The sequence below is a fragment of the Girardinichthys multiradiatus genome, chromosome 24 (assembly GCF_021462225.1).
Source record: "Girardinichthys multiradiatus isolate DD_20200921_A chromosome 24, DD_fGirMul_XY1, whole genome shotgun sequence".
In the NCBI taxonomy this organism is placed as follows: Eukaryota; Metazoa; Chordata; class Actinopteri; order Cyprinodontiformes; family Goodeidae; genus Girardinichthys; species Girardinichthys multiradiatus.
Genome location: NC_061816.1, coordinates 17,321,380 through 17,342,923, shown reverse-complemented (window position 1 = coordinate 17,342,923; position 21,544 = coordinate 17,321,380). Strand labels below are relative to the sequence as shown.

General features: G+C 40.8%; 2 protein-coding genes across 4 annotated transcripts; both read right to left on the bottom strand.

Annotated features, from left to right (window-relative positions):
- Nucleotides 1-932: 932 nt before the first annotated feature.
- On the bottom strand, nt 933-11,271 carry LOC124861708 (gap junction alpha-3 protein-like). Of its 2 annotated transcripts, none has more exons than XM_047355631.1 (4): nt 10,973-11,271; nt 6,678-6,766; nt 5,643-6,202; nt 933-2,257 (listed from the first exon to the last, which is right to left on the bottom strand). In XM_047355631.1, the coding sequence occupies exons 2-4, from the start codon at nt 6,744-6,746 to the stop codon at nt 1,432-1,434; spliced, it is 1,455 nt and encodes a 484-aa protein (XP_047211587.1). In that variant the 5' UTR covers nt 6,747-6,766; nt 10,973-11,271; the 3' UTR covers nt 933-1,431. The 2 variants fall into 2 exon arrangements, with proteins under 2 accessions (XP_047211587.1, XP_047211586.1); XM_047355630.1 differs by having other exon boundaries at nt 10,981-11,271.
- A 3,218-nt stretch (nt 11,272-14,489) lies between these two features.
- On the bottom strand, nt 14,490-19,047 carry LOC124861748 (gap junction beta-6 protein-like). 2 transcript variants are annotated; one of them, XM_047355684.1, is made up of 7 exons: nt 19,009-19,047; nt 18,855-18,908; nt 18,065-18,236; nt 16,788-16,940; nt 15,204-15,349; nt 14,883-15,118; nt 14,490-14,789 (listed from the first exon to the last, which is right to left on the bottom strand). In XM_047355684.1, exons 3-6 carry the CDS (start codon nt 18,233-18,235, stop codon nt 14,908-14,910), a joined length of 681 nt encoding a protein of 226 aa, XP_047211640.1. In that variant the 5' UTR covers nt 18,236; nt 18,855-18,908; nt 19,009-19,047; the 3' UTR covers nt 14,490-14,789; nt 14,883-14,907. The 2 variants fall into 2 exon arrangements, with proteins under 2 accessions (XP_047211640.1, XP_047211639.1); XM_047355683.1 differs by lacking the exon at nt 19,009-19,047 and having other exon boundaries at nt 18,855-18,984.
- Nucleotides 19,048-21,544: the final 2,497 nt, after the last annotated feature.

Sequence of the window (21,544 nt, the reverse complement as noted above, 5' to 3'; positions counted from 1 at the left end):
CAAAACAGAAATTGTTAAAACTATCTGACCATATTAGCTATTTAATGGAAGACTAATAAGGGATATATGATTGACACAAAAAAATATGGCTCTAATAATTTCAATTAAACAACCCACAACATCTGGGCTGGGTCCAGCAATCTTTTCACCACCCAATTTCAAGTGCTGCTGCTTTTGATTAAACTACCTATGGCTGAAGTTCAGTTGTTTGTGTTGCACTTTAATGCAGTGAAGCCAAAATTGATGTGTAATAATAAAGTGTTGCATTGCAATACTCCTATTGTGCATTTATCTTTTGGGAGTTTGAAAATCTGTAAAATGAGTTAATTTTTTACATTGCTTTATTTTTGCAAATACATTTGGGCAGATCCGCTTAACACATCTGTTAGTCAAATTGATTGCTCAAGGTTATGGATCACAATCTACCACGGTCCTCATTGGAAATAGTGGTAGACTAAGGATGATATTGCTTTCCTGAAATTGTAATAAAAGTCAGAGTTTCAAGCTGGGAGCGACGCCACATTCCAAGTTGAGCACGTCCTGATTGCAAGTTATTAAAACTTTGGAATTTGTTATTGCTGTGGTGCTATTACGCAAATAGTAATAATCTATTTCTCACAACTTTATGCACTGAAACACTAAAGAAACACTTCACAAACAGAGGCTGAACAGTGCTATTTAAAAAAAATTTTTTTTGGTTTTGCTTGGTGTTAAGTTACTGAATAACACATTTGTGAAATTAGAGAGTTTTCATAATTTTTACAAGCTAATTGTACTGTAATTAGAATTCAAAGCTTTTATTAAAAGACCCATTTTTCAATAATAATAATTAATCATTGCACCCTTGCTCCATCTTGTTTAAAGATTTATGAAAGCGTGTCTTTCATAAATCTTAACATTTTAAAACTTAACATTTTTGTAGTTTGAGTCAGTTAAATATGAAACGTTTACTATTGTCTGTCTAGTTTAAAAAAGTTCTCTTGGTCTAAAAATTACCCGTGCTTGTTAACTACCAGCATTTTTGTCACATTCTTTCTTAAAACTCAGAATCAGAAGACCTACTAACTAAATATAACAAGTAATTACAAATTTAATTTTAAAACATTAGTTTGTGTTTGGAATACAAAAAAGGACAAAAAGACATAAGCTCTGAAATATCTTTCTTGATGTATTTTTAAGCTTTACAGTTGGCAATATTGGATATATCCAATTTTTCCATGAATATGCTATGTTGATTAGCACCCAATCTCCATAGTTATCACATAGACACGAGAATGCTAATAATGTTCCAATCTTACTCTCATTCATTGTGTTTCTTTCATGAAGCCCTTTGCTTCTTGAAATAAACTAGTGTGGTTTGGTTTTATTTGCGTATGGGTAAAGGGAAACAATGTGGATTGTTTTGCAAATCTGTGAGTGTGTACATTTTAGCTACACGAACAGATCATTGGGGCGAGCTCGGGCACCACTTATCTTGCTTCCTTGCCTCCTTAAGTCTGTCCCTACAGAAGTGGGAGGTGGATGCATCTCCACCCTTGTTATCACTGTGAAGTCATCATGTGGTTCAATGCTAGGTGCTGTGAAATTAGTGTATCCTGAATCCACAGCTGTCTCCTCAGGCGCGAGTGGAGATAGAGGTGTATTGCGAGGAAGTGTTGGAAATGTGGAGCGTTTCTTCTCTTCCAGACTTGTCAACTCTTCCTGAGAGGAGTTGGTAAGTGGGAAAGGAGATGGATATGCGGGGGAATTTTCCTCATTTAGATTGTGAAGCTCCAAAGCCGTGTTTCTCCAATTCTGCTGCATCTCTGCAAGGTGTCCGTGGCTCTCTTCACTCTCACCGTAGACAGAAGCAGGCAGTGACTCCATCAGGAAATCATCTTGGTGAAAAGTAGCACTATCTACATTAAGCCCTTTAGACATAGGTATTCTAGTCATGCTAGGGTTTAAGGAGATTACTGTATGGGAGGTTCCAGTTGGACTGTAAGTTCCTCCTCCAGTTGTACCAGCCCCCGCCACGCACACATTAGAACACACTGGCAAACACTCGAGCACCGGGGGAGAGGTCTGTTTAGGAATCGTCTCTGCATCTCCAGCTCCATTGACACCTATCAGTGACAGACCGTCTGGAGCAAACTCCTTCATGACTCCGTGCTTAACTTTCTTCCAGCCCAGGTGGTAGATCTCAAGTAGGTTGAGGACCAGTGAGACACATGCTACCACAAGCATGAAAATTATGAAGATTGTCTTTTCAGTAGGCCTAGTGCAACAAACAAAAAGATTGGGTTAATATTTAAAAGGAAAATAACAAAAATTACAAAGTGTAATATGAAGATCTTCTTGAGTGCTTCATCCAGAACAATGACTACTAATGGTGCAGCTATGTTTTCCCTGCCCAACTTAGAGCTTTTGCTACAACATCAAATGTTCAGGAACACCCTTTCAGTTGGGTCAATGCTAAACGCCATTCTATATTATTACAAGGCCAGGCCATAGGAGCCTTGATGCTAAACTAGCTAGTCTTTAGTCCACAGTAGGAGAGGGCAGCGAAATGGCAATACCATCCATCCATCCATCCATCCATCCATCTTTTGCTTATTCACAATCAGGTTTTGGGAATAACAGGTCCAGGTAGGAAACCCAGACATTCATTGCCTCAACAACACCCCTCAGCTCTTTCTGGGATATCCCAAGGTGTTCCCAGACCAGAAGGTACTTATAGTTCCTTCAGTGATTTCTTCTCGCAGTGTGATGTTGCCGGAAAACCTTCAATTGTAGGCATCCAGGAGACATGCTGATTAGATGCCATAACCACTTCAACTGGCCCATTTAAGAGCGGAGAAGCAGTTGCTCCTCTCTGATTTCCCAATGGATGATGGTGCTCCTCACCCTATCTATAAAGCTGAGCCCAGCCACTCTAAAGAGGAAGCTCATTTTAGTTTTTGTGCTTTTAGTCATGATTGATATCTCATGGCTATAGGTGGGATTCAGAACACAAAGGGATGTGAAAACTGAGTGTCACATTTTGGCACTGCTCCTTCTTCACTACAACAGACCGGATAACTCACCACATTACTGCAGACAAGTGACCAATCTGTCTGTCCATCCCACTCTCCACCTTACAGTCAGACACCAGTATACTTAAACTCTTTCGCCTGAGGCAGAGATTAACACCAAACCTGGAGGGAGCAGTCCACCCTTTTCAGGTTGAAAACCATGGCCTCAGACTAAGAGGAGCTGATACCCATCCCAGCCGGATCACACTTGGCTTTGAATTGGTTCATTGCATACTGGGGGTCATGCACTGGGGAGGCTCAAAGAACCACATCATCTGCAAAAAGCAAAGATGGACCCTTAGCTTCATAAACTAGACAGCCTCCTCTCCAAGACTACACACTGAAATCCTGTTGAAGTACACCACAAACAGGATTGGTGACAAGGGGCAGCCCGGGTGTTATGTAACCTGCATTGGAAACAAGCTAGACTTTGTATTCAGAATGCAAACATAGCTCTTGCTTTGATTATGCAAGGACTAGATAGCCCTTAAAAGCATCATTGGCACCAAGATGCCTCAAGGGACACAGTCATAAGCCTTTCCTAGATTCAGAATACTCATATCGACTGGACAACCTAACTCCCATGACCCTTTCAGCAACTCTGCAAGGATTAAGATCTGGTCCATTTTCCACAGCTAGAACAAAAGTCACAATGCCCCTCTTGAATCTGAGGTTCGACAATCAGTCAAGTGTCCTTTTTAACAGCCTGGAGGAAGCTTATTTGGGGAAGCTTAGAAGTGTGATCCCTCTATAGTTGGATAAGTCAACGTTACCAAAATTGGGACCACCATCCTGGTCTGCCACTCCGCATCTGGCAGTGAAGAGTTATTTCAACCATGACAGCCTGATTATGAATCCCACTGACTGCAAGGACCCTGATAATGGAAAGATTAATAATAATTTCTGTGACCTCTGCCGTGGTGATGGACCTGCCTGACCAGTCAGACACCTGGACAGAGGGAATGGTGACTGGTTTAAGAAGATCCTTGAAGTGTTCCATCCATCGCCCAACAATATTATCAGTTCAGGTCTGCAGTCATAAATGTTGTGAATTTCCCAATCAGAAGCTTAGAACCACAATTCCAGTGAAGTTTGGACGTTGTGTAAAACGTAAATAAAAACAGAATACAGTGATTTGTGAATCCGGTTCAACCTATATGCAATTCATTCTACTACAAATACAAGCTATTTAATGTTCAAACTGATAAACTTTATTGTTTTTTTGCAAATATTCACTCCTTTTGAATTTGATGCTTGCAAAAACAATAAAGTTTATCAGTTTGAACATTAAATATACTGTCTATTTTTATTTACGTTTGTATGTCCCAATTTCATTGGAATTGGGGTTGTAATATGATATTTAGTAAATATAAATGCATTTCGTAATCCCAACTGACCTAAAATAGGAAAAGTTGAATCTGATTTACTGTCAGACAGTGAGAAAAAGGTACTCGTACTTGTTGTCTTCCGCTTAGTACGGGACCGGGTCGCGGGGGCAGCAGACTCAGCAGAGACGCCCAGACCTCCCTCTCTCCAGACACCTCCTCCAGCTCCTCCAGGGGGAGCCCAAGGTGTTCCCAAGCCAGCCGAGAGACATCGTCCCTCTAGCATGTCTTGGGCGATCCCCTGGGCCTCCTCCCGGTGGGACGTGCCTGGAACACCTCCCGAGGAAGGCGTCCAGGAGGCATCCGGTATAGATGCCCGAGCCACCTCAACTGGCTCCTCTCGATATGGAGGAGCAGCAGCTCTACTCCGAGCCCCTCCCAGATGGCCGAGCTCCTCAGCCTATCTCTAAAGGAGTGATCGGCCACCCTACGGAGGAAGCTCATTTCAGCCGCTTGTATCCGGGATCTCGTTCTTTCGGTCATGACCCAAGTTCATGGCCATAGGTGAGGGTAGGAACGTAGACCGACCGGTAAATCAAGAGCTTCGCTTTTCAGCTCAGCTCTCTCTTCACCACAGTGGATCGGCACAGCGCCCCCATTACTGCGGCAGCCGCACCGATCCGTCTGTCAATCTCCCGCTCCATTCTTCCCTCACTTGTGAACAAGACCCCGAGATACTTAAACTCCTCCACTTGAGGCAGGAACTCCCCTCCAACCTGAAGAGGACAAGCCACCCTTTTCCGGCCGAGTACCATGGCCTCGGACTTGGAGGAGCTGATCGTCATCCCAGCCGCTTCACACTCGGCTGCGAACCGCCCCAGCCCATGCTGTAGGTCTTGGCTAGAGGGGGCCAGCAGGACCACATCATCTGCAAAAAGAAGAGACGAAATCCACTGGTCCCCAAACCAGACCCCCTCCGGCCCTTGGCTGCACCTAGAAATCCTGTCCATAAAAGTTATGAACAGGACCGGTGACAAAGGGCAGCCCTGCCGGAGTCCAACATGCAGCGGGAACAGGTCCGACTTAGTGCCGGCAATGCGGACCAAACTCCTGCTCCGCTCGTACAGGGACCGGATTGTTATGAGAAAATGTTATGTGTCTTTTTACAAAGTGTCTGTAATGTTCAGTTTTACCTGTACATATAAACCATGCACATAAAACTTGCATAAGTATAGTGAAGAAGAATAAAGGTGTACTTTCTAACCTGGAGATGAAGCAGTCCACAGTGTTCGGGCAGGGCCAGCGGCCACATTTATAAAGTGGCCTCAGGTGAAAGCCGTATAGGAAGTACTGCCCCAAGATAAAGCCCACCTCAAACAGAGTCTTGAAGATGATGTTGAAGATAAAGGTCCTTAACAATGCCCCACGGATCCGGATCTTCCCATGCTCATCCCGGATTGGGAGTTTCTCCTTTCTACTACCTCCTCCTCCTCCATCACTGACTCCATTGTGATAGAAAGGGTCAAGGTCCTCCTGATGTCGTCCAGCTTTTCTGAGATCTTCCTCCCTCTCCCTTCTCTTCTCCTCCATGCGCACAATATGCAGCACATGGCCAAGGTAGATGAGAGTGGGCGTAGAGACAAAAATGATCTGCAGCACCCAGAAACGGATATGAGAGATGGGGAAGGCCTCATCGTAGCAGACATTCTCGCAACCAGGCTGCTGGGTATTACAGGTGAAGTCCGACTGCTCGTCACCCCAAACTTCTTCAGCGGCTGCGCCAAGAACCAAGATACGGAAAATGAATAGAACGGTAAGCCAAACCTGGAAAAGGAAGATGAAACAATTACAAAACACTAGTTAGAAAAAGATATCCGAGTCACTTTTGCCTTGTAATGGAAGTGGAATGGATGAAAATAATGTCTTCTTAATCTGTATTACGTAGATAGCTACTTATCATGTTTTGAACCTTGGACAAAGTAGGTAAAGATTCCAACATCAATCAAATTTATGGCATGATATATCATCTTAAGTTACAGAGTCATCTTCAGCATTTCACCTCAGGTAGGTCAGTAAAATTTAAATAATGTGGTTTCTCCAGTTTTGCAGACCTTCTCTGGATAAAGTTAAAAAAAAACCTTTGACATATTCTGATATTTCTGAAACAGAATATTTTTAAAGTTTACAATAACCTAAAATTACTCAAATAACTTTTCAAAAAGATGTGGGGGGATAGGGTAGAATATTCTAAAGAAAAAGGAATGAAGGACGTGAATTATGGATGTTAATGGATAGTCACCTTTCCAATCACAGTGGAGTGTTCTTGAGCATTCTCCAACAGCCGCACTAGAAAGCTCCAGTCACCCATGCTTCACCTAATTTTCTAGCCTGTAGGAAGACAAAAGTAATTATCACAGCAAATCCTGACGATTGCAGAACACATTTTGACATTTACACCAGCATGTTTACATAGGGCTCTGGTCCTGTGTGAAGATGCTGAATATGCACGCACTTATGGCCGGACATTCTCAAGATTTTCTGCTAAAGAGCAGAATTACTGGTTTCATCAATTACAGCGAGTCGTCCAGGTCTCCAAGCGGCAAAGCAGCCCCAGAACATTACACTACCACCTCCATGCTGTGTAGGTTTTACACTAGATTTAACAGTATTAAAACGGTTCCATATTTGTCTCATCAGTCCACAAAATATTTTGCTCAAAGTCTTGGGGATTATCAAGATGGTTTTTGGAATTTATGAAATGGATCTTTGTTTTCTTGTTAGTCAGCAGTGGTTTTGACCTTTGAACTCTCCAAGGGAAAAATTTTAGCCCAGTCTTTCCTTGTTGACTGAGTTGTTGATTCGTTTTTTTGAGTAATTTTGGTTGGTTCACCAACATTTTTTTACGACTAGAACATGTGACCACCTCCTCACATTGCTCCGTTACATCCCAAATATCCCAGACAAGCAGCACAACCTGTGTGCACCAGCAACCTCTGATCATCTAAGAGGATATTTTCAGCAGAAGGAATTACAGCTATAGTAATTTCTTCTGGACAAGTGAACAATGATTTCATTTTTTGCCCTTGGGGTTCCTGTACTTTTTGCTACATCTATCTCCCAATTTTTTTATGAATTCCATAATTAACTTTGGCTGCCACCACATATAAGAAAATTTCAAACTTTTATAAATAGTTAATCCCTTAAATGTCTTTCTTCTCTTTTTCTTTAGATATTAATGCATTTTTTATGCTGTAATACTCAAGGATGTAAGGTTGCGGTTTTATAGAAGTAACAGGTGAAATAAACAGGCAATATACAAAGCAGGACTAGCTAACCCTGTCTTTTTCACATGTACGTACATAGTGTTGGATGAGGGGTGGATTTTAAAATAATAATCGTCATTTTCAGCGTACTGAATTTGTATTTTTGCCTGAAATGCCCCTCCATAACTGTGTGACTGTGTGCACTAGGAGCGGCTGGTGACAGGACAATGGCTCGCCATCTGTGGGAAGTGAATGAGTAGACAACAGGTTGTCCCTGTTGAATGCTGGACTCATCACATCCCAGGAATGCTGAGGGGAGCGAATGTTTTCCTGAGATTCAATGATATGAATGCACACAAACATACATGTAGCTCTTTATAGTGCAAAGAGCGTAAAATGTCACCTCAAAATGAGGCTGTTAATGGTTTATAACATTTATGAAAGCTTTAAATAAGGAGCGCCTCATAAGAAGAACAGTGGCTTGCAAAAATATTACCAGCCCTTTAACTTTTCCACATTTTGTTATGCTACAACCACAAACTTCAATTAGAAAGAAAACTGCTCAGGATTTTCAACAATTTTCTAGAAATAAAAATCTGAAACTTTTGGCATCCAATTGTATTCAGCCCCCTTTACTCTGCTTCCACCTATGTTAAATACAGCTTCACTAATTACTGTCAAATTAGTAAAGAGGGTCCAGATTTTTTCTCAGAGAACATAAGTAAACAAACAGCAACATGAAGACCAAGGAACACAGAAGGCAGTTCAGGGAGAAAGATGTGGAGAAGTTTAAAGCAGAGTTAGGTTAAAAGCAACATCCCAAGCTTCAAACAACTCACAGAGATCTGTTCACTCAAAAGTAGAAAGAGTATGGCACAACTGCAAACCTACCAACACACGGCCGTCCACCTAAACAGGCAGGCTGGGCAAAGAGAGCGTTAATCAAAGAACCATTCAAGAGGTAACTCTGGATGAGCTGCAGAGATCCATAGCTCGGGTGGAAAGATTTGTTGACAGGAAAACCATTAGACAGGCACTCAACCAATCTGGCATTTATAAAGAGTGGCGAGGAGAAAGCCATCGTTGAAGGAAAGCCTTAAGAGGTCCTGCTTTCAGTTTGGTGTGTTAGACACTCTCACTGATCTGGTCCCCCTCCTCCAAAAATAAAAAAAAACTGCACATCACCCTCAGCATACAAACCCCAGGGTGAAACATGGTGGTGGCAGCATTATGCTGTCGGGAAGCTTTTCTAAAGCCGGGACAGGAAAGCTGGTCACAGTTGGCAGGAAGAAAACCTATTGGAGGCTGCAGAAACTTGACACTGGGTCTGGGGTTCACCTTCCAGCAGGACAAAAGCCCGAACCATACAGCCAGAGGTACAGGCCACGGTCCTGCATGTTTAGATGTCTCTCTGCTCCAGCACACCTGATTCAATTACCTCATCAGCATGCCATAAAGGGGTGTTCCTTACGACAAGGATTGAGAAGCACTGGATTAGATCAAAACATATTTATGTGTTAGAATGGCCCAGTCAAAGTCCAGACCCAAATCCAATTGAGAATCTGTGGAGAGACTTAAAGATTGATTTACACAGACTCTTTCTATCCAATCTGACTGAGCTTAAGCTAATAAACAGAGAACAAAGGTTGTATGCTCTGGATGTACAATGTTAGAGGAATACCACAAAAGACTTTCATTGAAGTGAAAGGATAATTCACAAAATATTGGCTCAGGGGGACTAAATACAAATGCATGTCACAGCTTTCAGATTTGTACTTGTAAAATGTTTTTGAAAACCATTTATCTTTGTCCTGCAAGGCACCGAAGAACTCAAAAAGAGAAGCAAAACGCATGAAAAAAATCTAAAACTTACTTAAAGTGAAAGTGTGTTCTAAACACATCAGTCTTTTATGACAAATGTTTCAAATTCAGTGGTGGAAAACAGTCAGATCGTACCTACTAAAGCTAACCAGGGACACATGTATGGAGTTTTCCAAATCCCTTTACTTCAATCCTTCTCTCAGCTAACATTTGACCAGATCATTGACAGTGTCTAACACACCAGTCTGGCAGCTGCATGTGTAGATGTACATTATGTGTTGACGTGATGAAATACCACTGGTCAGGGAAGACAATAGAGAAGCTGCCAGATGGATATTGTCCAGGCTGGTGCACGCTTTTGATGGATCAGAGCTCTTTGTCTAAAACGTCCCAAACAGTTAACTCTTGGATTGACGATTGCATCCCAAAATACTCACAATAAAAGCTGTAGCCATCACCTATGACAGTCAGCCAATTAGCTTCATACCGCATGTATTTACAAATACTGTAGTTTGATTAACCTTTCTGCTAGATTGCTTGATGCATGTAAATTGCAACTGATGAAATCAATATATAGGTTATGGCAAAGCATAAATGTGAGGAAAAAATGTATAAAGCACATGCACTTTTGGTAACTATTTAAAAGGGTGTACAAGCAGTCAAAAGACCAATATCAAAAGCACTCCATTATGGAGAACCCTGAGCATCCTCTTCATGAGACTGTCCTACAACAACAGAGTGTCTTCAGTCAGAGGCTTCTTCGGATCTGCTGTAAGACGGAGCGCTACAGGAGATCCTTCCTGCCCACAGCCATCAGCATCTACAACGGCTCTTTGAGGAAACCTTCATAATATGAGCTATAACAACATTTAATTTCCCTTTGGGATTAATAAAGTATTTTTGAATTGAACAGAATTGAAAAACTTGCATTTTGCAAATGTTTGCTAACAATAAAATGCATGATTAGTATTTAAATACCTGAGTTGTAAGAATGTAAAGATTTAAAAGCATTAAAAAGTACACATGTAAGCATCCCCACAGCATGCTGCCACAGCCTTGCCGAAGAAGAAACAATAGGCCACATCAAATTAAAAAGTTACCAGTTAAAACTCTGGTCTGTTAAGAGTTTACAGATGCAGTCGTGAACAATTTAACCAAAAGAAAGACTTTTCATGGCAGTCACTTTTTGCACCAAAACAGGGCATCTTATCATCATCAGTAGGTAAGCCATTCTAGATTTTTCCTACAATAACACATGTTCCCTTTAGAGGACTGATGTAAAAAGTAGGCTGTTTAATATCTATTAATAATTATATTTAATTCATTGGTTCAAATCAAATACGCTTGAATTAAAAAAAAATTGTGCCACTGTGCCATAGAGTATCAGAAGCTTCCTGTTTCCAAAAGGCAGCGAACACAGCATGAGGGATTTGATAATCCAGCAGGTGGAAGGATGATAATCCCTCCTCTTCCCTCCCACATCAGGAAACCCCATCACTCCAGCATCCACCTGCTTACCGCTCCCCTCCGAGGTACGTCTCCCACCGGGCGGCGGGCTTCTCTTTGCTTTCCCTCCCTTCTTTCTGTTCGTTATTTCAGTCCCACGGGTGGGCTCGATCCACGACGGTAGTAGGTGGGCACGGTGGGAGAGGAGGGGGATGGAGAGAGACGCAGGGAGAAAGATGGAGAAGTTTTTCTTTCAAAAGACGTGACTCCACTTCTGGTGTTAGAAGATTAAAGAAGGGTGCGTGTGGAAGCCGTCCCGCGAAGCGCAGCGGCTGCGTCCCGCGTGGCCAAGGCCCTCCGCCACTGTCGCAAACACTGGTGTAACCCTGCATGGGGCGCACGCGGGGGGCGATGGGGTGTGTTTGCGCGCGTGCGTAAATGTGTGCGTAGCGGCGAGTCAGACGTCACATTCTTGAAAAACCAACAAGGGTGGGAAAGGAACGAATAAAATGGGAGTTGGGGCATTTTATGGGATAAAGCAACACAATTGGAAATGTTTTCCATTTATTTACCAGTAAAAATGTTAAACGTGTGTGCATTAAGCAGGTCTGAGCCACCTTTTGATCCAATTTTGGCAGCAAGTGTTTGGAGTATGTCTACTAGCTTTTCACAGCTACAGGCTGAAATGTTTGTCCATTCTTTAGGACAAACATTTAGCTCAAGCTCAGAGGATTTGGGAACATCGATTTTCAAGTCTTGCCACATTATGAGGCCATTTTAACGCATGAATCTGCTCTGATCTAAACCATTCCATTGAAGCTCTAGGTTATTGTTTAGGGTTGTTGTCCTGCGACCCTCACCCCAGTCTCAAGTCTTCAGCAGCCTCTAACAGGTTTTCTTCCAGGATTGCCCTGTATTTAGCTCCATCCATCATATCATAAACTTAGAACAATGTCCCTGTAGCTCCACTGCATAGTGCTGCCACCACTATGTTTTAATACTGTATATCTTGTTAGTTTTAAACCACACATACAATTTAGCATGTAGACCCAAAGGTTCGAGTTCTTCCATATGTTTGCCATGTCTGAAAAATGGGAGTAACTCACTGAAATTATATTTATCTAAAAATATTAAGTCTCGTTAAACAAAATTTCTCATTCTCCTGTTTATTAATATTCAATTAGAAAGATAAATTTTGACACTGATCTCTAAATGCATTTCCAGAAACGATGAGATTTATATATAAAATATAAATATATATATATATATATATTTATATATAAAATATAAATATATATATATATATATATATATATATATATATATATATATATATATATATAATTATGATGATCAAAATACTGACATTTAAACAGAAAAGTAAAGCAAGTTAATCACATTAACCTCTTGTGGGTTTTGTGAAGTTGAGCTCAAAATAATGTGCAAATCTAACTGAATTTTTCTGAGAACTGACATACAGGTCCTTCTAAAACAATTAGCATATTGTGATAAAGTTCCTTATTTTCTATAATGTAATGATGAAAATTTAACAATCATATATTTTAGATTCATTGCACCCTAACTGAAATATTTCAGGTCTTTTATTGTCTTAATACGGATGATTTTGGCATACAGCTCATGAAAACCCAAAATTCCTATCTCACAAAATTAGCATATCATTAAAAGGGTCTCTAAACGAGCTATGAACCTAATCATCTGAATTAACGAGTTAACTCTAAACACCTGCAAAAGATTCCTGAGGCCTTTAAAACTCCCAGCCTGGTTCATCACTCAAAACCCCAATCATGGGTAAGACTGCCGACCTGACTGCTGTCCAGAAGACCACTATTGACACCCTCAAGCAAGAGGGTAAGACACAGAAAGAAATTTCTGAACAAATAGGCTGTTCCCAGAGTGCTGTATCAAGGCACCTCAGTGGGAAGTCTGTGGGAAGGAAAAAGTGTGGCAGAAAACGTTGCACAACGAGAAGAGGTGACCGGACCCTGAGGAAGATTGTGGAGAAGGGCCGATTCCAGACCTTGAGGGACCTGCGGAAGCAGTGGACTGAGTCTGGAGTAGAAACCTCCAGAGCCACCGTGCACAGGCGTGTGCAGGAAATGGGCTACAGGTGCCGCATTCCCCAGGTCAAGCCACTTTTGAACCAGAAACAGCGGCAGAAGCGCCTGACCTGGGCTACAGAGAAGCAGCACTGGACTGTTGCTCAGTGGTCCAAAGTACTTTTTTCGGATGAAAGCAAATTCTGCATGTCATTCGGAAATCAAGGTGCCAGAGTCTGGAGGAAGACTGGGGAGAAGGAAATGCCAAAATGCCAGAAGTCCAGTGTCAAGTACCCACAGTCAGTGATGGTCTGGGATGCCGTGTCAGCTGCTGGTGTTGGTCCACTGTGTTTTATCAAGGGCAGGGTCAATGCAGCTAGCTATCAGGAGATTTTGGAGCACTTCATGCTTCCATCTGCTGAAAAGCTTTATGGAGATGAAGATTTCATTTTTCAGCACGACCTGGCACCTGCTCACAGTGCCAAAACCACTGGTAAATGGTTTACTGACCATGGTATCACTGTGCTCAATTGGCCTGCCAACTCTCCTGACCTGAACCCCATAGAGAATCTGTGGGATATTGTGAAGAGAACGTTGAGAGACTCAAGACCCAACACTCTGGATGAGCTAAAGGCCGCTATCGAAGCATCCTGGGCCTCCATAAGACCTCAGCAGTGCCACAGGCTGATTGCCTCCATGCCACGCCGCATTGAAGCAGTCATTTCTGCAAAAGGATTCCCGACCAAGTATTGAGTGCATAACTGTACATGATTATTTGAAGGTTGACGTTTTTTGTATTAAAAACACTTTTCTTTTATTGGTCGGATGAAATATGCTAATTTTGTGAGATAGGAATTTTGGGTTTTCATGAGCTGTATGCCACAATCATCCGTATTAAGACAATAAAAGACCTGAAATATTTCAGTTAGTGTGCAATGAATCTAAAATATACGAATGTTAAATTTTCATCATTACATTATAGAAAATAATGAACTTTATCACAATATGCAAATTTATTGAGAAGGACCTGTACTCTATCTAAACAATCATTATGTTAATAATTACGTTTTTCAAATGGGAGTGATAATTCTGGCCTTCATTTGCTGCTGGTTGAGTAAAACCTGTTTGGATTGTAACAAAATGTATTTTTTGGAATCTGTGAGCTCTCTGTTTACAGCAGACAAGCTGGTTGTGTGTGTAGAAGCCGTGTGGTGAACTGCTGAGACCGAGTTTTGCGGTTACCCCATTTTGTGGAGTTTATTTTCTGATTCAGCTGCCTTAAGTTTTAACTGTGTGTGGTGTTTGTTTTTCATGGTTTATATCAGATTTTTGCCAAAATTCTACTATTTCTGTGGATACCACATATGTTTATGTTTAACTAATGGCACTTGCAGTAAGAAAGTAGAAGAAAACAAGAGTTAAATTCTGCCCCCAGTACTTGGGGTTGGGCTTGTCAGTTTGAGAGCCTGTCAATACTTTGACAAATGCAGTTTTGTTATTGTCCAATAAATGGTCCAATGGTTCCACAATGGTATTTTTGTTTATTTCACATATTACAAATTTTTTCTGGCATTCATGCTCAAACAATTCTTCATAAAAGTCCAGTGTTTGACTTCTAACATCCTCTTCACCACACGATGAATGCAGGTCATCATTTCTGGGCTCATAGAAGACGTTTGCTCTTTGAAGTGTATTTATCTGTATTTACAAAGCTTTGTGGTGAACTATATGGTACTGCACCTTCGTCCTGGCACAGGTGGACTTCTGGTTTGTTCAAACCCAAATCTGTCTCTTGAATTGCTGATTTCCTCTCCTTCTGGCTTCCTTTAAAGCAAGATGTTGTCAATTGTTAGCTTAAAACAAAGACACATAAAAGTAATCTAAAAATGTAAAACAATGAAATCTCTGGTTTATCACCTGATAGTGTGACTGATCAACACCTCTACCTATTGAGAGCCTTGGCGATGAGATATGCAAGTTCAGCCAAATTAAGAACCATGCAGATAGAAGAGGCAGTAGTCATGAAAACAGTGAAGATGGTCTTCTCTGTGGGCCTGGAGATAAAGCAGTCCACCAGGTTGGGGCATGGCCACTGATCACACTGCACCAGGCGTGGCATCTGGAAACCGTCGTACACCACATACAGGGCGTACCTGGAGAGGGAAGGAGATAAACTGCCTGCTTAAGCCAAACCAGTATGGCGATAGACAGAAAGAAAACCTGAATCCCACATCTTACATGAATACACTTTCAAACAGCATCTTAAACACCAGGCTGCAGAGGTATGTCCACCAGAGGGCACCGGCTATCGGGAGTCTTCTCTTCTTCAGCTTCTCCAGTTCTTCTTCTTGTTCCTTGTTGATGATGCTTGCTCGACCAGAACCCTGTCGCACAAGAAGGCAGTCCATGGGAAGATAAAACAACAGACAACCACTAAACAAAACTCAACACCTTCTGAGATGAACACAAATGTGAAGAGCTGATGTGGGAAAAATCTAGACATAAAATCACATAAAACTTCGCTCAAAGTTCAGTGCCTTGGACAAGTATTCATACCTCGTAAAGTTTTTCACATTTAGTTACATTATAACCACAAAATTGAATGTATTTTATTAGGATTTCATGTTATGTACTGACACAAGTAATAAATAGCTTTGAAGTGGACAGAATGAACATTTTACTTGTTTATAAAAGAAAATACAAATGAAAGTAGAAAATGTCTAACATGATTCCCTCCATCTTCCTGTATTAAGTCTGAGTAGGTTCCATGTAAAAGAAAAACATCCCCGCAGCATAATGCTGCCACCACAGTGTTTTAGCTTGTAATCAAGTATTTGGGGTTTAAGCTAAGAATCAGTTTTCTGCCAAACATAGAGTGCTGTAAAAACACACTTGCTAGAGATTTCTTCTGTTTGAGCTGCAGTTGCAAGTTTCAAATAAAAAATCTGACAAAGATAACCCGAGAAAATACAAAATGCCGTTTTCAAACGATAATTTCAATTAATCAAGAAACAAACGATTCAAACCAGCCTGTCCCTAAGTAAAACAGCATTTGCCTCCTTAACCTAATAATTGATATTGCCACCCTTGGCAGCAACAACTGCTGCAAAGCTTTTGTGATAACTGGTCTTGTGCTTCATGGCGGTGGAATTTTGACCCTCTCTTCTTTGCAGAATTGTTTTAATTCAGACACCCTGGAGATTTTTATTTCTCTTTGAGCATGAATGGCCTGTTTAAGGTCATGCTGCAGGATATCATTGGATTTAACTTAGGGTTTTGACTAGGCCACTTAAAAAAACTTCACTTTATTTCTTTTGGCTCATTCAGATGTGGACTTGCTTTGGATCATTGTCCTGCTGCATAACCTAATTCCAATTGAGCTTAAGGTCACAAACAGATGGTCAGACATTCATGTTCAGGATTTTCTGGTAGAGATCAGAATTTATGTTTTTTTATTAATTATGACTGATTGTCCAGGTCCTGCAGTAGCAAAGCAGTCCCAGACCATTACACTACCATCACCACGTTTGACTGTGGGTACGACATTCTTTTCAGAAATGTTGTGTTAGTCTTCCACAAGATGAAGCAGGACACGCGTCTTCCAAAACTGTCCTCTTTTGTCTCATCAGTCCACATTTAAACACATTAAAAGTCTGTGGTCGTAAAGTAACAAAATGTAAAAAAGTTCCACCTGTATGAATACTTTCTAAGGCACTGGGAATATTTAAGCATGACATCACTTGACAAGACAGATCACTTCATTACAGCAGTGGTTTCTTGCACATAACCTTAGCTTTATAATAATAAAAAAGGAACATCCACCTGAAGGAGTCGTCTCTTATCGTAGTGGTTACGATAGGCCACATACATAGAAACCAAGAGGGTTGGTGTGGACACAAAGACAAGCTGAAGACTCCAGAGGCGAATGTGGGACACTGGGAAGAATTGATCATAACAGACGTTCTCACAGCCAGGCTGGTAGAAGAAAAGGCGGAAATAAATTACTGAATGATGGGAATCTGTATTAGGTTTCCATCCATCCATCATCTATAGCTGCTCTACCATCTTGCAAGGCAACAGTACTAAAACCTGCACCACCGTGCAGCTAGTGTTGCACTTGTTTCTAATAAATGGTTTAGAGTGAATAAACCAAATAGTATCCTGCAGCCAGCAGGTGTCAGTGCTGACTGGATACTGGTAACCATTCATCAATTAGTCCCTTCTTTGGAGACATTTGTTTTTACCAACTTTAACAACCAACAGTCAAATTGTTTTCTAGATTCTACTTAAAATCTTAAGTAAGGAAATTTACTAAGCATATATGCAAAATGTTGTTTATTTACAGTCATTAAATGGGAGCAGAAAAAAAAGTGAGTAAATATGAAAGGGGAGCAGGAATTGGCAATGGGAGGTATTCAACAGTTTAGACTATTGCAAATGGCTGCAACAATTAGCAAGTTCAAAAACTGGAAGCTGGGGTCAAGTAAAAGAAAAAATGATTTAATTGATTTCTATTGTTCTGAAAAAAAAAAAAAAAAGTCACCTCCGGGTACTTTACAAAAAAGAGTAACAATTTAAATTCACATTCAAATTGATTTCCTTCTCATTTCAATCATAACATCCATATTCACATTCAATTCAATAACCAAATAAAATGCAATTCCAGAAAAAAAAAACCCATTCAAGCCAATCAATAAAATGTTTGTCATCTATGAAAAACAGCAGTAGGCATCAAGTCTTAAGACATTCCCCTATCCTACCCAAGCCTTGGGCAACAGTGGACAGGAAAACTAGACATTAAGCATTATTATTTGTTACTACTATAAACATTGTCTGTAGTTATACTCTTAGATAGCAAAGATGGGCATGTTTGAAACATTTGTTAAGTTTATATATTTTTATCTGCCTTTTGACTCTCCTTTTCATTAGATATATTACTGATTGTACTTTTTGCATTACATTACACCATTGAAAGACAACAGATAGAACGTGTCTTTAAAAGCCCAAGACATGACAAACTCATTCCCATGATAAGTGTGTGTTCATTTCTCACTGGCCCTGTACATATGATACTGTTCAGATGCCCCTGAGTGTGCTACCTGTAGTGTGTTACAGGTGAAATCAGACTGTTCGTCATCCCAGACGCTCTCCGCAGCTACAACCAGCACCATCACTCGGAAAATAAACAGCACAGAGAGCCAGACTTTTCCCAGGGAGGTGGCATGACGGTTGGCACCAACCAGCTGAGAGTACAGAGCCACCCAAGACATCCTGTTAGAGCAGGGGCAGACAAAGAAAAGGGAAACATGAATATTCAGAAAAGTTACTTTTTATTCCACAAAACTAGAGGTTACATTACTAAAGGTTTAGTATTTTTTTTTAAATGACTCCAGACTTCTGCTCAGAACTACAAAAATCTATTTCATTATCCTTTGGGTCAGGAATACAGATATTTCTGAGGAGCTCAGTGGCAAAAGATGAAAGCAGTGAAATCCACTGAAACAAAAGACATCTCTGAAAGAGGAAGGGGATGAAAAGGAATGAAAGTGAGAGGAGGAATGGAGAAGGCCCAGTGCCAGCATTCATGTGAACATCTGATGAACCTCGCTGCCCACTGAAACTGAGCCCATTATTGTAAAAAGCAAACTCACTCCACTGTACAAAAATACACCAAGTCTCCCCATTTACAGTTATTGAACTAGGAACAATCTAAATGATTCAGGTTGAACTGTAAAAACTAGACTTAGCTAATAGAGATTTTCTCAAATAGAAAATGTTTTTATAAAGTGAAAAAAAATACCAAAAATGTATTGTTTTGAAAATTGTTTATCAACAATTATTAATTTATGCCTAAAATAATAATAAAAAAAACAAGAACAATTCTCTCACCTTGCCTACAGTGTGTCAGGTTATTGGCTGTAAAAAGGTCCCCATTTTCTTTTCCTGCAAAAATAAAAAACATTCACCTAAATGAAATCACAGAACCGACATAATATAACTGAACTAAATCTGAATATGTTCTCCAGAGCCAAAAGACACACACCTGCAGCTCCTAAGTCCTCTAAGTAAAGATGCCCCTTCCACCGTAAAACAGCAAAGACTTGAACAGGATGACTTCCTTCAAGGAGTTTCAAAATAAAATTCATGGGGGCCATGTTTGGGATGTGTAGCCGTTTCTGTAGACAGGAAGCAATCTGTACTGTGAATTTTTGAGCTTGGCAGGGCTGATTTGGGACAGAACCAAAGTTGATAAGAGTGTGTGTGCTGGATGGTAGAGAGCATTCATAACCCTTGAACTTTTAAAAAATTTGGTCACATTATACCCACACACCTTTTAAAAAATATTCTACAAATAAAAATCTGAAAAGTGTAGTGTGCATGTATTCAGACCCTTAAAGTCAGTACTTTGTAAAACCACTTTTCAGAGCAGTGACAGATGTAGGGCTACAGGGCTGCAGCTGTTGTCCTGCTAGAGGTTGAACTTACCACTGCAGTTTCAAGTTTTTTACAGTCTCTAACAGATTTTCTTCCAGGATTGCCCTGTATTTAGCTCCAACCATCGGCTTCTCTGTCTGTGCTGTAGAAAAGCTTCCCCACACCATTACTGCCATGACCATGTTTCATGGTGGTGGTAGCATGGTGTGTTCAGGGTGATGTGCAGTGCTAGTTTTCTGTTCCACATTAGCATTTATACATGCCAGATGAAGAATTAAATTGTGGTTTGACCACAGCAGAGCACCTTCTTCCACATGTTTACAAGATTTAAATGTTGTTTAAATCATACATTTTTTTCTTCCTTAAAGGCTAGATTTGTACAGTGCCAGATTTTGTGCCAAAAGACTGTTCCACCTTTGGATCTCTACAGCTCCTCCAGAGTCACCGTGGGCCTCTTCACTGCTTCTCTAATTAATGCTGTCCTTGCCTTGCCTGTCAGTTTAGATGGACGGCCATGTCCTAGTGGATTTGCTGTTGTACCATTACTTAAGTTGGACAGATAAAACCAATCTTGAGAATTAGAAAACTGTCTTGAAGTAGTGATTTGACCTGCTGATATTAAATGATAATGCTGTTGTCTTTTATTATGTTAACATGCATCTTCATGCTCCAGACCAGAAACTGCCAAAACTTTGTTTGCTTTCATAACTCTATAGATTTACTGTTTCTATATAGAAGTTTTTGCTTTTTCCAGATCAGAGACTACTTGGATATAGCCATCACACCACCAAACAGAGCACCACCCCTCAGCACGCGCACGAGGCCCTTTCACTCTAGAGTGTCCCTCATTTTTCATATTTAATTATGTCTCTTTTGACAGTGTATGGTTACAACAGTTACAATCAGCCTTTATAGCTATCACAGAAGAGACTATTCAACAACAATAAACCAAAGCAGCTAGAAGTTGCATTATTCTGTGCCCAAACCAGCAGTTTGGAAGTCCGACAGTTGAAAGAACAATGTTGCATTGTGGTGTGTAGGTGTGTGTAGGAAACTGTGTCTGTGTGTGATTGTTGTGAGTGTAACTGGACACAGCTAGAGCGTCCGAAGGACTTCTCAGATCTGAATTATGTCTTGGCAGCGGCCAGCGAGTGGGACAGTGCAGCTCTGTGTGCTGCTGATGACTGGGACATATGAGCTTTTCCCACAGTTTGTTGAAGTGTGGGAGCAAAATGACTTCCTCAGTTCGTACTATGGGTTCTCTTGAAAGTCAAAGAAAGACTTCAGGCACCAAATTCAAGTCAGGGATGCAATCTAGGAAATAAGTACCAAAAAACTGTGATTTTAGGAAAGCCATCCTCCAACTGAGACAAAACTTCCATATGCTAAACTGCATAGTAGTTAGATGTTTTTGGTAATGGTGCAAAATGAGCAGCAATAGTTTTAGAGGACATCAGTGATTCTAACATAATTACAGTGATTCTAAAACATGATGCATACAGGTCCTTCTCAAAATATTAGCATATTGTGATAAAGTTAATTATTTTCCATAATGTCATGATGACAATTTAACATTCATATATTTTAGATTCATTGCACACTAACTGAAATATTTCAGGTCTTTTATTGTCTTAATACGGATGATTTTGGCATACAGCTCATGAAAACCCAAAATTCCTATCTCACAAAATTAGCATATCATTAAAAGGGTCTCTAAACGAGCTATGAACCTAATCATCTGAATCAACAAGTTAACTCTAAACACCTGCAAAAGATTCCTGAGGCCTTTAAAACTCCCAGCCTGGTTCATCACTCAAAACCCCAATCATGGGTAAGACTGCCGACCTGACTGCTGTCCAGAAGGCCACTATTGACACCCTCAAGCAAGAGGGTAAGACACAGAAAGATATTTCTGAACGAATAGGCTGTTCCCAGAGTGCTGTATCAAGGCACCTCAGTGGGAAGTCTGTGGGAAGGAAAAAGTGTGGCAGAAAACGCTGCACAACGAGAAGAGGTGACCGGACCCTGAGGAAGATTGTGGAGAAGGGCCGATTCCAGACCTTGGGGGACCTGCGGAAGCAGTGGACTGAGTCTGGAGTAGAAACATCCAGAGCCACCGTGCACAGGCGTGTGCAGGAAATGGG

Excerpts from the sequence above, each read along its gene's own strand:
- LOC124861748 (XM_047355684.1), bottom strand. The coding sequence starts at position 18,235 with ATGTCTTGGGTGGCTCTGTACTCTCAGCTGGTTGGTGCCAACCGTCAT. Across the intron at positions 15,350-16,787 it reads ATAAGAGACGACTCCTTCAG|GGTTCTGGTCGAGCAAGCAT; the intron begins GTGGATGTTCCT and ends CTTGTGCGACAG. Across the intron at positions 15,119-15,203 it reads CTGTTTGAAAGTGTATTCAT|GTACGCCCTGTATGTGGTGT; the intron begins GTAAGATGTGGG and ends TTCCCTCTCCAG.
- LOC124861708 (XM_047355631.1), bottom strand. The coding sequence starts at position 6,746 with ATGGGTGACTGGAGCTTTCTAGTGCGGCTGTTGGAGAATGCTCAAGAA. Across the intron at positions 6,203-6,677 it reads ACTCCACTGTGATTGGAAAG|GTTTGGCTTACCGTTCTATT; the intron begins GTGACTATCCAT and ends TTCCTTTTCCAG. Across the intron at positions 2,258-5,642 it reads GTGGACTGCTTCATCTCCAG|GCCTACTGAAAAGACAATCT; the intron begins GTTAGAAAGTAC and ends TTGTTGCACTAG.